Below are 16,378 nucleotides of genomic sequence, written 5' to 3' on the forward strand. Positions count from 1 at the left end.
TTTATTGTATCTTCCAGGACCCCATATGTGTCTTCTTTTCGTCTTATAATGTGCCGACACCATAGAGTTCCACAGTTTAAATATTTACAAACACTGTCCCAAAATGTTTTGTGATGTGGATTTGGCTTGGGAAGTTAAAACGTTTGATCTTCAGCACTGATACACCAGCCCAAAAACCTAATCAGAAAGTTAACAGGAAGTCCCCTCCATATGAAATTTGTTATCAACTCTATGAAATGCCGCACCTCTCAGGCGGCCACTTTCTGGATGTTTCTGTAAGAACTGAATCCCTGGTTAATAGGCTGGAAAGATTCATTCTGTTTGGTCACTTATGGTTGGGGATCGTCTGGCATAGGGAAGTTCAGCATGGCATAGACAGTTTAGATTTGCCAGGACACTTCAATCTTAATAGTGGGCATTTCCCCTCCCCCCAACTGATTGCCTATCTGTACTGTGAGGCTGTTGGCTTGGGCAGTGAGTCTCTCCATCCTGGAGAATGGCATCTGACTCAAATCTCACTTTTTCCTCGGTAGCTGCTTCTTTCTTTTATTTAAAGAGACACATCAGTATATTTGAACAGAAAGGATAGCAGGAAAGCTGTTATTCAGTTGCTTGAAATTTCACTGATAGGGCTGATTTATTTAATGATCAAGCATATGATTTTTGAGCACTTCCCCATAAGCAGTGGAACCACGCTTCTGCAGTGCAGTAATGCATGAAAACAGCTGAGAACATATTTAATAAGGCTCCGATTTCTGCTACTACAAAAAGGACAAGTGTTGAATCTTGATAAATAAACTTTTAATAAGGGTGTCTTTGCGTTTCTTTTTTTTTTAATAAATGCAGAGTGCCCACAATATAGAACACAAAGAAGCACTGGCAAACAAACAAACAAAAAAAAAAGTAGCATGACATCAAAAATAACAAATTTAGACTTTTTTTCATGTCAAAAGTCATAAGCTTAAACTTACACAGCAGATATTTTCAATCAAAGCACTACACAGAGAAGGCAGCGGTTGCAAAGGACACTGCTCAGTTTGTGTCAGGGTGAGAACGACTGCGGGTTTCTAGTTTGCACGCTTAATGCCTGCCGGGAAAGTCGCAGCTGCCTCCTAGGGGGTAGAAACAGATGATCTCTTTGAAGGTTTTCCTCAGTTCTTGACTCCGCAGAGCATAAATGAGAGGGTCAATGACAGCATTACACATGATCAGAATGAGGTACAAGTTAAAATGGGACATGAAGCACACACAGTATGGATTCTGGGGACAAGAGATGTAGAACAGTAAGTGGAGGAAGAACGGGGCCCAGCAGACCACAAAGACCCCGATCAGGATGGTCAAGGTAATTGCCCCCTTCATGTTGGCACCCTGGCGGATGGGGCCAGTGCCCGGGAGGACAGCAATCCTCTTAATGTGAAGCCTCGCCATCAGGAACATGTGGACATAGAGAGAGGCCATGAGAACCAGCATGGTGAAGAACATGGTAATGAGGCAGATGATGACAGCGCTGCTGTCCGAGTAAATGATGAAGAGAATGCCCGACACAGTGCAAGCTGCCCAGATACAACTTATGATGATCCCGACCCGCTTAACCGTCATGATGTTATGGTACTGGAGCGCGTAAAAGATAGTGAAGTACCTGTCCACCGCAATGGAAAGCAGGCTGCAAATAGAGGCAAGCAAGGAACTACAGATCACAGAGTCAATGACATTATCAATATTCACGGTGAAGCTCTGCGCGTCCGTATCTGTGCTGTTCAGCAGGGTGATGACGATGGTTTCCGACCCGTTCGAAACGCTCACCAACATATCTGCCACAGCCAGGCTGCAGATGAAAAAGTACATGGGTGAGTGGAGATTCTTGTTCTTGGCTATGGCCACGATCACGAGAATGTTCTCCAACAGGCTTATGACACCCAGAGTCACAAACACCTCAGGGGAGACAAAAAGTTGCTCATAGCATCCCCCGTCCGAATATCCCTTCCCCGGGGACTCGCTGGCATTGCCATGCAGCCCGTAGCTGCTGCGGTTCCAGAGGTGGAGGGAGGTAGAGGAGCCATGGTGGTGGGTGGAGTTCATCTTCCTGCAGCAGCTGGGTTGGAGTCCTCCTCGAACCGATCCGACCTCCCGGGTCAGGGAAGCTCCGGGTGATTTCCTCCCGGTCTCTGTGTGTGTGTGTTTGGAAGTTGGGAGGCTGCAGTCGGCGCCTGCTGGGAGCAAGGATCAGAAGCAGCAGAGCTTGCAAAGGAGTTGTTGGTGTCTCCTGGGTTCGGCTCTGCTCATCGTCTCTTCAGAAGCTGGCACTTCTGAATGCTCATTCTCAGTTCTCCAGTCCGCCAGTTTGCTTTCCTCTTTACGTTACCCTTATTCACTCGGAGTCTTGTCCTTTTCCCGAGGGGCTCCGAACCGCTGGGAGCCGCATCTGCGCGCCCACACTCACACGGCAGCCTCTCCGAAGTTCAGCTTCCCTGCGCATCCCTGTGAGCCAGAGCAGCCTGGCGCGGGCTGCTGGTTTCTCACGCTTACACGGAGCAGGGGAAACTGTTCTGAATGGCTCCTCCTCTGCTTCCCTCTGACCAATCCATGCTCAGTGGTTCTGAGACAGCGACCCTACCCAGATAGATTACCGGGCAGCATCAGCTCAGTGGCCAGAGCTGCTGGGGTGGGAAAGAAGCAGCGTGAGAGACACTGGATCTTCCTTTCCAAGTTTGAAGAAAAATGACTGTGGCTTGTTAAAGCACAGTCTGTATATCACTGAAATCATCAGGAATCGGCCAGGCTCATTGCCGCTTGAGACGGGGCTGCATGTGTGCGCGAGGGTAAAATGAAATGGAAACCACGCTGTCAGGCGCTCCTAAAGCAGATGCCGCCCCTCTGCCCAGGACGCCCCTGAATGAGTGAAGGTTCAGCTTGAGAGACTCGAAACACAGTATTTATCAAACTAGAGGGTATGCTGTGGATAATTATAGTCCAGCCAGGAATCAACAGCAGGCTTACTTCTTGTATGCAGGTAGCTGTGTTTCTCCACTTGGAGTTTGTGCTCTAACAGCTGGAAAAGTTTTCATTCACAGTATTTAACAAGTTCAAAGTGGCATTAGTGAACGCATATTGACTGTGGACTTAGACAAACCAACAATGTGACAATATTCTGCATGGTTGTTTTTGTTTGGTTGGTTGGTTGGTTGGTTGGATTTTGTTGTTTGTTTGTTTAAAGGTAGTGTTCTTTTTTTTTTTTTTTTCCTTCCTTCCACAGTTGGAAACATAACCAACTAAAGCTATAAACACCCTAGGTGTGTGCTTCCTCAGGCCAGGGCTAGCGGCTCCACATAAACGTGTCCTGCTTCAAAGAGATTGCAGAAAAGTCGTGTGCAACGAAGCTCAACGTCATGGCATTTTCTGTATCATATTTTGTTATGATTATTTTGGGTTTTAGCTGTCCATAGTTTGTAGGAATTGACAATAGGCTATAAACCTAGAGAGAATTGTTCAGAGTACATCCTTAGTCCTCTGCTGCTTGGCTTTTACCCCTCCTCTCTGTCCTCTGTGTATGTGAGAGAGAGAGAGACAGAGATGGAGACAATGCTAAGCATCGCTTCAGAACAGTGTGCTAAATTAGTGTCGCTCTGCATCTCTGGAATTGAGCAGGACCTACTACTGAGCTCTGGCTAACAGATGGCACAGAAGTCGGTACACATTTGGGTCATCTTCCTCCTGATTCTGCCCTTTCTCCTGTCTGGCGAATGACTGCAGTGTCTAGAAACCTGTGCTGTAGAAGCCCGCTTTTAAGTAACTGTGCAGAACAGAGCTTCCCTCTACATTCCTTCTAACTTGACCTGACCAACTACCATCCATGTGCTAGGAACAAGGGACAGCTTTTACTACTGTCAACCCCCAAGTCCGTGCTTCAGCTGTCACAGCAGCTGGCAGCTTTCACCTCTAGACACTTTACTAGAGCCCTAAAGCAACACCGTGATCTACATATTTATTTTCCTCCTCACACTTTCTCCAGTGGTGAATTCGCTACCCAATAAAAACGTGATAGAGGAGAAATCCACTGAGTTGGTTAAGCACTGAATAATCTTTCTGAGTGACTCTTGCCCTCACGTTCCTCCTCTCAGTTCCATGGAGTGCTTGTGGATCTTCTACCCACCTCAGCAGTCCCCACAAATTTGTCAATTTGGGGTACATACTTTTTGGGGGTCATAACAAAGTAAGTATTTCCCAACCCAGCACCGGGAAGGTTTATATCGCTTTATTGAAATTGCCAGTGTTGGAACCTTACTCTCACAGGTGTGATACATGAGGTGCTCACGATAACTGATTTGAAGACTCTCACATGGATGCTCTCCCCAAGAATAACTTTTTAGGTGGTCATGTACATCTTCTATGTGTGGCCATACTTTCTTATTTACTTTACTACTTCTCTTTATTATTTGTTTTTGTTCAAAACCGGACATATTAAATAATATGTTGCATCTGTCCTGGAAATCATGCTTACCTCTCACATGAGGTTTTTTTGTTACTGTGGTTAGTTATTGTATTGTTGTTTATTCAGTGACTTATGAGAGAAGACCGCACTGTCCATGGTCTGTCTCGTGCACCCAATAAGCTATCTGGTTTGTGATCTTACTAGTCAGTGAGTGATGGACTAAGGCAGCTACAAACAGCAAGTCTCCCAGTCTTGTGTGGTGAAGCAAGCCTACAGTGTACCACCCTGGCGTTGCAGCTTCGCTCCCCCGACTTTCTGTTTGCACAGAGTAGAAATCAATCTGAGGTGAGGACTTAGGGCATTCTTGGATCGTTCATGACCTTATGCACAGCTCTACAAATAACACAGAGCTCGTTTTATCTGTCTCTATGGTGACCCTGTTCCCTCGCTTACCTTTAAAATTTTTTAAATTCTTTTCTCTAAGTTGTACCCAATATGTCAGGCAACTGCTAGATTAACAGTTGTTTCTGGTACCATTGGGGAAAAGTCTGTTCTTAGAGGGCACATTCTGGGCCAGGAAAAAGCCCTGGAGGTCTGGTTTTTTGGGGCCCGCCAGACAGGAAAGCTGAGATGCTTCTCCATAAAGGGCCTACGGACTTCCAAGTCAAGGACTTCTAAGGACTTCCAAGTCAAGCTGCCCCTGCACTTCCTGCTAAGAGACACTTTTCAGTATTTTTCTGGTGGCTGATTTTCAAGGATGCAAACCGAGCTGGTTAAATGACATAAAGTTCACTTCCTAAACTTGCTGTAATTTAGTGATGGACTTGAATAAATTCTCCCTGGATTACTCGGCACATTGGTTAATTTGTTTGATTATTATAATGGTGACAAGTGTTGCTAGTGGTGTGGATTTAATTGCTAAGGGATTTTTCCTCGTCCTTATTTTAATATTTTTATTAAGATTATTTTCCAGTGGTTGCTTTCTATCTTTAAAAAATTTAATCTCTATCAACCCTCTCCAGTAACAGATTTGCTGATGAATGACTAAATCATTATTTTGTAACTTTTCTGTATCTCTAATAAAAGCTTTTTGTATGAGAAATAAAGTAATAAAAAGACTTGGTTGAATTTTTAAATAAGATAAAGTGAATTTTGAAACAGCTAAGTACACATTAGTAACACATCAGTATACTTGCTCCCTTTTCTATCTTTTCATAAAAAAGGTTTTGATTTAGGACATTAGGATTAAGTAAAAACCTTCTAAAAGCAAATACCTATAAAATATCAAATTTACTTATTGAGTATAAATTTAGATTTGTGGTAAGTCATGTTGAAAAGATTGCCAACCTCAAAGTAGACATTTTATTCATCTTCTATTTTTTCTTTTTACTGTGAGCCAGAACAATACAGCCAGCAATGTCACAAACACTGAGAATATTTTGAAAACTTTATTGCAACTAAAAAAATTATCAAAACAGGTTATAACTTATTTCTGTCCTAGGAAGAATATTTGCCTTATGTTTTATAACAACAAAAAATAAAACATTGTCTTAGAGAAATATTTATCCAACCATGGCACCCATCAACCCTATTTTTAGATGATGTTATAAGTTCTTCCTCTTCAAAATAGAGGCTTCCAAAGTTAACTAATTTCTAAACATGTTGTAGACTTGTCTCCCTTCTGAAGGTTAGAGCTTGCCTGAGCAGATGGCGTTTCTCAGCTCTCCCGCTATAGAAAGCTGCTTGACTCCACCCCTTCCTAGATGACTGGAACATAGGACGTGCCTTTCCTCATCATGTTTATCAGGTGTGGACCGTCACACTGTGTTCTGCTATCGCCTTCATTCCCGAATGTAAATTTATTCCAAACCTGAGGGGTGCCAGGGAACATTTGGAGCATGAGACAAATTTCAGGTTTGGTTTTGCAAAAGTTTGTGTAAATTGTACCCAGCTGAACTGAGGCATGAGAGCGCCCGAAGGGCAACACACAGAGCTCCGTGACGACCTCAGCTAGCACTGCCTGTTCAGTGAGCTTAGGTCAAGCACAGACGGGCTGAGACCCTATGTGAGGTCTCATGAAACTTCCACAGGCAACCCAGAGGCCTTTCTCTTCTTCAAGTGTGTTGTGGTAGATTGTGCATGTGCAAAATGCTATTACTGTTTTTCTTTATGACTTTTAACTTATACGTGATGGTAGGGTTTTGTTTGTTTTGTTTTGTTTTGTTTTGTTTTGGTATTTTGTGCCTTATTCCATTCTGCCCATAAAAACCCTAATTTTTCAATTTTGTTTTAATATGGCTGTAGAATAAATGATTATTTTAGGAATACACACGTCATGTGACAGGCAAACTAAATGTATTGTGATTTGGTGTTTCTGTTTAGTGAATCACAGTTTGGGACATATTGGCCGATTAATTTTTTATATATTTTTAAATAATTTATTCACTTTAATTTTTGATTGTAGCCCTCTCCCTTAGATGTGAGCCACAATGCTCAGCTAAGTGTTTTTAAGTAAGCACAATTTACAATTAGAATTATTCAACTAATTAAATTGGTTGCCCGTTCTTTGGCCAAATAATTTTAACTATAATTGTGCTTATTTAAAAACACTTTGCTGAGCATTTTGGCTCACACCTATAATTTGCTTACTCAGGGTGCCAAGGCAGGGGGAAGTTCGTGAGTTCAGGGCTAGTCTGGGCTTCGTAGTGACTTTCAGGCCAGCCCGAACTACATTTGTGAGACTTTGTTGAAAAAATTTTAGTTCAGTGAGATATCTTGATAGTAAAGATGTTTGCTGTCAAGCCTAACAACCGAGTTTGGTCACTAGAACTACATGGTAAAAGGTGAAAATCCACTCCCACAAGTTTTCCTTGACAGCTGCATGCACTTCAGAATACATAAGCAAGCACACACACACACATATACACTAAATGTTTTGTAGATTAGAATAAAAGTTTAAATGAATTATCCTAGCTAAAAGTAATTATTCTAAACTGACTCAGGCTTCTAAGTCCCATGCCTCTGTCTTGGGAGTTTTACCTTTAGAAGATCACTTCAGACAGGAGACAGGAGGTTTACAAAGGAGAAAGAAGGAAATGTACGATGTCCTTATGACCTCAACTGTCAGTGTAGTTTTTCTTTCCTTGATGATAGCAGAAAATCTCATTTTCAGAGTGTGCTACCCTTGACACTTTTTTAAGAGACATTTTCCATTAAAGATTTTCTTCTGGGGTGTTTGGCTGGGAGCTAGGAGGCCAAAGTGCTTGATTCCAGGCTCTTCAGTGAACTTAACAGGCTGGGCACGTCACTTAACTTCTCTGCACTTTAGTCTCTCTTGTTGTAAAGGGTGTAATGCTTGCCTCTCAGGCTTGCTGTGGGATGAATAAGAGAGTGATGTCTATGAAGCATTTAAGGTTCTTGAAGAAGGTACAAAAAACTATAAAACACGTAATAAATAAATGAAATGGAAGTGTTTAACGAGCACCTTATATACCACAGCTGAAACCGTTCTTTATAAACGCCGCATGTGCCAATGATGGACCTGTGCAGCATCCCCAAGGCACAGCTGGTGGCTTCCGGCAGCCCGTGGAACATGGGTCTAGGAGCAATGTCACAGTTCAAGTGAGAAGCTGAGACCTGGGCATCATGGCAGACAGCTGAATCTCTCCAGGCATATTTTATCACCACCGTGGAGCCTAGCCAGTGACCAGAGTGGTAGGAAAAACAAAAACAAACAAAAAACCCAAAACCCAAAAACCGATTCAGAGCTGTGGACGACAGAGAACAGTCAACAGGGCACACAGCATACGAACAGCAGAGTTCGCTCATAGATCAGAACAGATTTCCTTACCTTGGTAAGAGGGGATCCTGTCAGCCATTATAACCATTCGTGGACTGGGGAAGGGGCAGAGGTGGAAAAGAAGGATGGGTTTGGGAGGAGATGAGGGAGGGTGCTACAGGTGGGATTCAAAGTGAATGAACTGTAATTAATAAAAATTAAAATTAACCCCCCCTCAAAGGTCAGGAACAGGAACATAAAAGGGAGGTTGTTACTTGGTGATTCTGAATTGAAGGCTGAGAGAGAGTCAAGGAGTATGCACACATGCATATTTCCCCAAGAACTCACTGGAAAAGTAAAGAGACTGAACAAAGCATTTGTTTATCAAAGGCTCCCTGTGGGAGCTGAGGATCTAGCTCAGCGTGTAGAGTGCTTGTCTAGCATGAAAACCTAAGTTCGATCCCAACCCTGAATAAATGTCGGATAATGACGCACTCCTATAATTTCAGCATTGGGGAGGTAGAGGCAGGGAGATCAAAAATTTTAGGTTATCTTTGACTATGTAGCAAGGCCAAGGCCAGCCTGGGCCACACAGACCCTATTTCAAAAGGAAAAGAAAGAAGAAGAAAATTTCCTACAGCTCATGCCTGGAATAATGTCATCATAATGGCCATGCCTGTCTGTACTGCCCAGCATCCAACAGCCTCTTACACTGAAAGAGGCTGAAGGTTTCCTGGGCTCTCCTCCCAACTCTGCAGAGCAGCTGTGCTCCGTTGGTTACTAATTTGCCAGTTGCTGCACATACATTTGTCTTGTTGGCAAGCATCTGAGTGTATTTATGACAGGAAACAGTAGCCACACTTCAGGCTTCAGGGTGCTTCCAGCAAAGCATACAAGTGGTGAAAATAGGAAGCCAGATTCTCCCTGATTGCCAACTTAATTAGGATTACACTTTATTTTTTTTTCCCTTAGTGTGCTTTTGGAAGTTAGCTTTAAGTTTACATACGGCAAAACTCCCTTTATGGATTCCTTTCAGAGGCTCTACATGTGTAATTTTTTCTGCCACATAGATTTTGTTGTTGCTTTCGCTTTGAGGCTTGACTAAAACCACTAGTAGGAGAAACTGGGTTCGGGTTCCCATGTTAGGAAGCAGTTAGATATGAATACACTGTATTTAATGTGCTTAGAGCTACTGCCCACTTTGTTTCTTCTTGGCAATCACATTTTGATAGATTTTTTTTGTCTTGCAAGGAATTGTTATGCTTTAATATTTTGCTAAAATCACTTTCATTGTGTCCAATAGAAATTATATTTTTATGACAACTGATTTATATGTACAGAATTTTAATTTAGGTTGTAGTTTAATTGTGTTTTTAGTCTAGGAGATTATTTTACAAAAAAAAAAAAAAGGTTCAAAAGATTGTCCGCTGTTCAGGTTCACACGCCAAAGCTAGAGTTAGAGTCCAGTTGCTATGATCTCAATCACATCTCTTCTCTTTGATGGCAATGAACCTGTTAGGTTAGAGATGGGAACTACTGACACCTGAAATCCCCCTGCAGCAGCCGGCTCCTCCTCATTCCCGAGCTAGAATCCCAAACACAAACCTGCTTTTGATGGAGCAAACGTGTAGTAAATTTATAACAAAAATCTTTGAAGGAAGACCTTTGGAAGTGAAGACTTTTCCCCTTGGTTCCTTTCTTGGTTCCCTTTTCTGCAATCAGTGTGGCTGCCTTTCTATTTAAATACCTGCTTTGTAGTCTCTTCATTGTTTAATACTTTGCTGCAGAAACATAGAAATATTCCCATTAGATAACTGTAATTCTCAGAAACCTTAAACATGCCCAAAATAAACTAATATACTACTAGATATATATTCCATAATAATTTGGTATATGGGTAAAAACTTAATGTATGTCTCAACTTCCTCTCTATAGGATTAGAATACCAACTGTCATCATGGTCAATGCAAAGGATCACTGTGCAAATTAAGTGAGCTAATATCTACAGGGCACTCTGACATATGCTTTATACAGAGTCCTATGGTTTTTCCTGCCTGAAGTTACTAAGGATTAGATGTTCTCTTCAAGATTCAACATTCTTTCCACACTTCAGTCATGGGAGCGCATTTTTTGAAAGACATCTCTGATTATTAAAGTCTTTTTGTTGTTTGTTTGAGATCGGGTCTCGTTGTGTATCCATGTCTTGTTTCATGAAGCCCTCACTTGTAAATATTCTAAAAACATAATATATGTTGAAAGTTATAAGTATCTGTGTATGGTGGATATTTTCTCAAAAACGTTTTTATAAAGTAAATCTTCATTAAACTCAACTGGTTTTTGTTTTTTCTCATTTCCTGCTATAATATTTCTGTTTATCAGTATTCTGTGCTTGGGTATTATTAGGAAAACCTCTACTAGCATGAAATCACAACAAACACATTTATTGTGAAATTTGTTAGTCCCCCTTTTATTGTATCATAAATTTGGAATTTCTTGAATCATTGGTCTCTGATTTTTATTTGTGCTTTTTTACTGCCTTTCTTTCTTTCTACTAAAATCAAGTTGATAGTTTCATACAATGACACAGTAGACTCTTAACTGCTTCTAGCACTTTCAAAATAGGAAAGTGATTATTTTTTAAAAAAAAAACCCTTTATTTGGCCTATATTGTAAGAAAGCAGCAATGCCATTGCATAGTAATGTTAAAGAACACCCACCAATGCCCGTGGGATGCTTTGTAAAGTCAAATTCCACACCAGGTGTGGTAGCTAATCCTGGCTGTCAACTTGACACACTTGAAAAGATGGACCCTCAACTGAGAAGTTGCCTCCATCAGATTGGCCTGTGAGCATATTTGTGGGGCATTTTCTTGTTTGCTAATTGACTAAGAGAGCCCAGCCCACTTCCGGCAGTATCATCCCTAAACAGGTCTGGGTTGTATAAGAAGAGTTGTTGAGCAAGCCAGGGGAAGCAAGCCAATAAACAGCATCCCTCCATGATCTGTGCTTCATTTCCTGCTCCAGTTTCCCTGCATGATAGACTGTAACCTGTGGGCAAAATAAACCATTCCCCGCAAAATTGCTTTGGGTCATGGTGTTTGCTACAGCAGACACACCATGATACAAACAAAGTAGGAGGCAAGGTGAATTTGACATTTGAGATTTCAGGTCCTGCAAACCCAAAAGGCTATCTTGACGTTCTGTGTAAAATTGCTTGTTCATAGGTTGATTTTGCTTTCATCTAGGCAATCTTCAGTGTCTAAATGTCTGCAGTAACTTTGAGGATGTGTGTTAACTTTCCACTGTGATGACAAATATCTGAGATCATAGACCTAAAAGGAGGAAAGGTTTACTGAGCTTGCAGTTTCATAGAGTTTAGTTCTTTGTCAGATGACTCCGTTGTTGTGGAGCCTGGGGCAAGGCAAAGCACCATGCTAGAAGCACATGCAAGGGGCAAACTACTGAACTCATGGTGGACAGGAAGCAAAAGAAGAAAGGGCGGGCATAGCTACATCTTCTTCAAAGGCATACTCCCAATGCTAACAACCTATCAATAAGCCACACCTCCTGAAGATTCCACTACCTGCCAAAGGCTAATGTTCCAGCTCTTAGCATTTGAGCTTTGGGGGAACATTTAATTTCTAAATGCTGACACAGTAGATAATATACATACATTCTCTTATTTCAGATAAGCAACTGCACATTTTTCGAAGCAAGGAGGCATTGTCGCTGCCAAACCCATTTGTAATGGTTTAAATAAAAATGATTTCCATGGGCTCATATATTTGAATGCTGGTCGCCGGGAATGGAACTGTTTGGGAAGGATTAGGAGGTGTAGCCCTGTGGGAGAAAGTGTGTCACTGGGAGTGGGTGCTGAGGTTTCAAAAACCACACCAGGCCCAGTTTCCCTCTCCATCTCTGCCTACTGCCTGATGCCTGTGGATCAGGTTAGAAAGCTCTCAGCTACTGCTCCAGTGCCTGGCCACTTCCCACCAGGATGATAATAACTAACCCTCTGAAACTGTGAGCAAACCCCCAATTAAATGCTTCCTTTTTTCTAAGAATTGCCTTGCTCATGGTATCTCATCACAGCAATAAAACAGTAGCTAAGACACCTTTCAAACAAACATTTGTCTGGGAGGAAGACAAAAAAAAATGCTAGAATAAGTTTGGCTTTGTGTCCAAGTAAGAGATGTTTGACAATAATAGCATGAGGTTTCCCAAACCTTTACAGACAATTTAGAAGAAACTCCAGCCAAGAAAGGGGTTTAATTACGAGCTTGTATCAAGAACTATCTAAGGATAGCCGTTGGCCTCTCCTGTGTTTCAAATGCTATCATGGTTTTCTTTTCTGTCAACTTAGTTTTGTTTTTAAATCTAAGTTCCTGATCCTCTAGCTCCCATATAGCCTGGCATTAGCTATTTAGGACTCCACATGGCTGCAGAACTATCTTGCAGACTTTTGTGTCAGATACTTGTCCCCACTGTTCGGATATTCCCATATTACAGTTGGGCTTCTTGGCATGGCAGGCCATAGGTCAATAGCAGCAGCCAGCACTTTGAGATGATCTTCTTGTGCCAGGTGTCATCTCCAGGCCAGCTCACTGTAGTGGACACAGAGGCAGAGACACCAGAGTCAGAGGAGCAGGAGAGGCGGTGGCCTAGAGAGATTCAACACACAGGTTACTGTAGTGCAGTTACCGTGCTCAGAGCCCAGAACATACATCCTGGCCACAGCCTTTCCTGTGCCCTCTTCCAGCAGTTTTAACCAGTTGGTCAAAGATTCAGGAAGATTTCCTCTAGGGATTACAGTTTTAACTGAGAAGTGGGTTAATTTTGGGGAGCTCTTTCTCCACTGATGACAGTAGCCCAAGTCCAAAGAAGCTCAGGAAAAACTTAAATCTAAGCAAGTCGTTGTTTACAAAACCACTGGCCTCATCCTAGCTGGGCTCCCTATTTGCTAAGGGGCTTGCTTCTGTACTGCTTTTAGCCCTGTGCAAAGCAACAGAGCAGGCTGAGACCAAGATCTGTATCTAGCTCTGCACTCTTGGATGCTGTAAGAGAGCCAAAGTGTCACCGCACTTCTGCCTGCCAGCTCAGAGATGAAACAAGCTGGTCTGGCTCTGGATAGCTGCCGTGTCATAAATAAATCCTTATCAAACTAGAGATCTTTAAATGAGAGTGTTGATATTAAAAATATCCATTTTCACTTTTTGTTTCCAGAAGCAATCTACTTCTGTAATGATTATTTATAACTCCCATTATTGGTTACATTGTTAGGACAGTGTCTTCTAGCTTAGGATGAGCATTTCAAAAAGTTTTCCTGTAGATAACATTTTTCCCTACAGACTCAATTAGAGTATTTTTTATTGGCATTCTATTTGTTTGGAAAGACAGAAAATGTGCCAATAATTATCTGGCAAGGTGAAAAAGGGGCTCAAGATGTATACAGATTGGATTCTGAGGGAATATGCTCAAACTTTCTTGAAATATTCCAGTCACGAAACGAATTGCCTTCAACTCACACCCAAGATGGCCACCTTGTCAACATTTTAAATAGATTCTTCACTCCATCCCCAGACATCATTCCATTTAATATCTGCATACTCCTAAAACTTTAGTTTCTGACAACAAAAAAGTAATGGAGGGCTGGAGAGAACTTGCAGGCTGACATCTCAACACGGCCATACAGGTTACAATAAGACCTCTCAAGTATAAATAAACAAATATTTGAAATATTACGTAGCCTTCTTTTAAACCCACTAATTTTTGGCTAATTTTGGATAAAGACATTGGCTGTTTTACCATCTTTTTTTTTTTAAATCTTTTATTTTTTTTTATTAATTACACTTTATTCATTTTGTATCCCCCCATGAGCCCCTCCCTCCTCCCCTCCTGATCCCACCCTCCCTCCCCTTTCTGCATGCATGCCACTCCCCAAGTCCACTGATAGGGGAGGTCCTCCTCTCCTTCTTTCTGATCTTAGTCTATCAGTTCTCATCAAAAGTGGCTGCATTGTCCTCTACTGTGGCCTGGTAAGGCTGCTCCCCCCTCAGGGGGAAGTGATCAACGAGCAGGCCAATCAGATTATGTCAGAGGCAGTCCCTCTTCCCATTACTATGGAACCCACTTGGACACTGAACTGCCATGGGCTACACCAGTGCAGGGGTTCCAGGTCATCTCCACAAATAGTCCTTGGTTGGAGTATGAGTCTCTGGGAAGTTCCCTGTGTTCAAATTATCTTGTTCTGTTGCTCTGCTTGTGGAGTTCCCGTTCCCTCCAGCTCTTACTATTTCCCACTTCTTACATAAAATTCCATTCACTCTGCCCATCAGTTGGCCATCAGGCTCAGCATCTGCTTTGACAGTCTATACTGCAGAAGCTTTCAGAGGCCCTCTGTGGCAGGTTTCAAGGTTGTTTCCTGTTTTCTTCTGGCTTTCAGAGGCCCTCTGTAGCGGGTTCCGAGGTTGTTTCCTATTTTCGTTTTCTTCTGATGTACATCCTCTTTGCCTTTCAGGATGGGGATTGAACATTTTAGTTAGGGTCCTCTCTTTTGCTTAGTTTGTTTAGATGTACAGCTTTTAGTGGGTTTATTCTATATTGTATGTTTATATGAGTGAGTATATACCGTGAGTGTCTTTTTGCTTCTGGGTCAACTCACTCAGGATGATCCTTTCCAGGTCCCACCATTTACCTGCAAATTTCATGATTTCCTTATTTTTCATTGCTGAGTAATACTCCATTGTATAGATGTACCACAGTTTCTGCATCCATTCTTCAGTTGAGGGGCATCTGGGTTGTTTCCAGCTTCTGGCTATTACAAATAAAGCTGCTACAAACATGGTTGAACAAATGACCTTGTTGTGTACTTCTTCTCAGCACCTCATGGAACCTTCTCCAAAATAGACCATATAGTTGGTCACAAAGCAAGCCTCAACAGATACAAGAAGACTGAAATAATCCCTTGTATCCTGTCTGATCACCATGGAATAAAGCTGGACTTCAACAACAACAGAAATAGCAAAAAGCCTACACACTCATGGAAACTGAACAACTTGTTACTAAATGACAGCTGGGTCAGGGAAGAAATAAAGAAAGAAATTAAAGCCTTTCTAGAACTCAATGAAAATGAAGACACAACATACCCTAACTTGTGGGACACAATGAAAGCAGTGCTAAGAGGAAAGTTCATAGCACTAAGTGCCTTCAAGAAGAAATTCGAGACAGCTCATTCAAGCAACTTAATGGCCCACTTAAAAACCCTAGAAAAAGAAGAAGCAGACACACCAAAAAGGAGTAGACGGCTGGAAATAATCAAACTCAGGGCTGAAATCAATCAATTAGAAACAAATAAAACAATTCAAAGAATCAATGAAACCAAGAGCTGGTTCTTTGAGAAAATCAACAAGATAGACAAACCCTTAGCCAAGCTAACTAAAAGGCAGAGAGACACCACCCAAATCAACAAAATCAGAAATGAAAGGGGGGACATAACTACAGACACTGAGGAAATCCAAACAATCATTAGGACTTACTTCAAAAGTCTATATGCCACAAAATTTGAAAATCTAAATGAAATGGACAATTTTCTTGATCGATTTGACTCACCAAAGCTGAATCAGGACCAGGTAAATCAACTAAATAGTCCTATATCCCCCAAAGAAATAGAAGCAATCATCAAAAGTCTCCTATCCAAAAAAAGCCCAGGACCAGATGGCTTCAGCGCAGAATTCTACCAGACCTTCAAAGAAGAGCTAACTCCAATTCTCTTCAAACTATTCCACAAAATAGAAACAGAAGGAACATTACCAAACTCATTCTATGAATCCACAGTCACCTTGGTACCTAAACCTCACAAAGACTCAACAAAGAAAGAGAATTTCAGGCCAATCTCCCTTATGAACATTGATGCAAAAATACTTAACAAAATACTTGCAAACCGGATCCAAGAACACATCAAAGATATTATCCACTATGACCAAGTAGGCTTCATCCCAGGTATGCAGGGGTGGTTCAATATACGGAAATCCATCAATGTGATCCACCATATTAACAAACTGTTTTACCATCTTAAAGCAAGGTACTCATGGGGAAAAATAGATGTCTCAGTGGTTAAGAGTGTTTGCTATTTAGTCAAAGGGCAAGGATTTAGCTCCTAGAACCCAACTGAGC

At 41.8% G+C, this 16,378-nt stretch overlaps 1 protein-coding gene across 1 annotated transcript; it reads right to left on the bottom strand.

Annotated features, from left to right (window-relative positions):
- Positions 1-801: 801 nt before the first annotated feature.
- On the bottom strand, positions 802-2,485 carry Mc4r (melanocortin 4 receptor). Its single transcript, XM_055622745.1, has one exon. It carries the CDS (start codon positions 2,077-2,079, stop codon positions 1,081-1,083), a length of 999 nt encoding a protein of 332 aa, XP_055478720.1. The 5' UTR covers positions 2,080-2,485; the 3' UTR covers positions 802-1,080.
- Between the last annotated feature and the right edge of the window lie 13,893 nt (positions 2,486-16,378).

The sequence above is a fragment of the Psammomys obesus genome, unplaced genomic scaffold (assembly GCF_907164565.1).
Source record: "Psammomys obesus unplaced genomic scaffold, mPsaObe1.curated_primary_1811, whole genome shotgun sequence".
Lineage (NCBI taxonomy): Eukaryota > Metazoa > Chordata > Mammalia > Rodentia > Muridae > Psammomys > Psammomys obesus.

Bases quoted from the DNA above. Each gene is read 5' to 3' on its own strand.
- Mc4r (XM_055622745.1), bottom strand. From the start codon at position 2,079: ATGAACTCCACCCACCACCATGGCTCCTCTACCTCCCTCCACCTCTGG.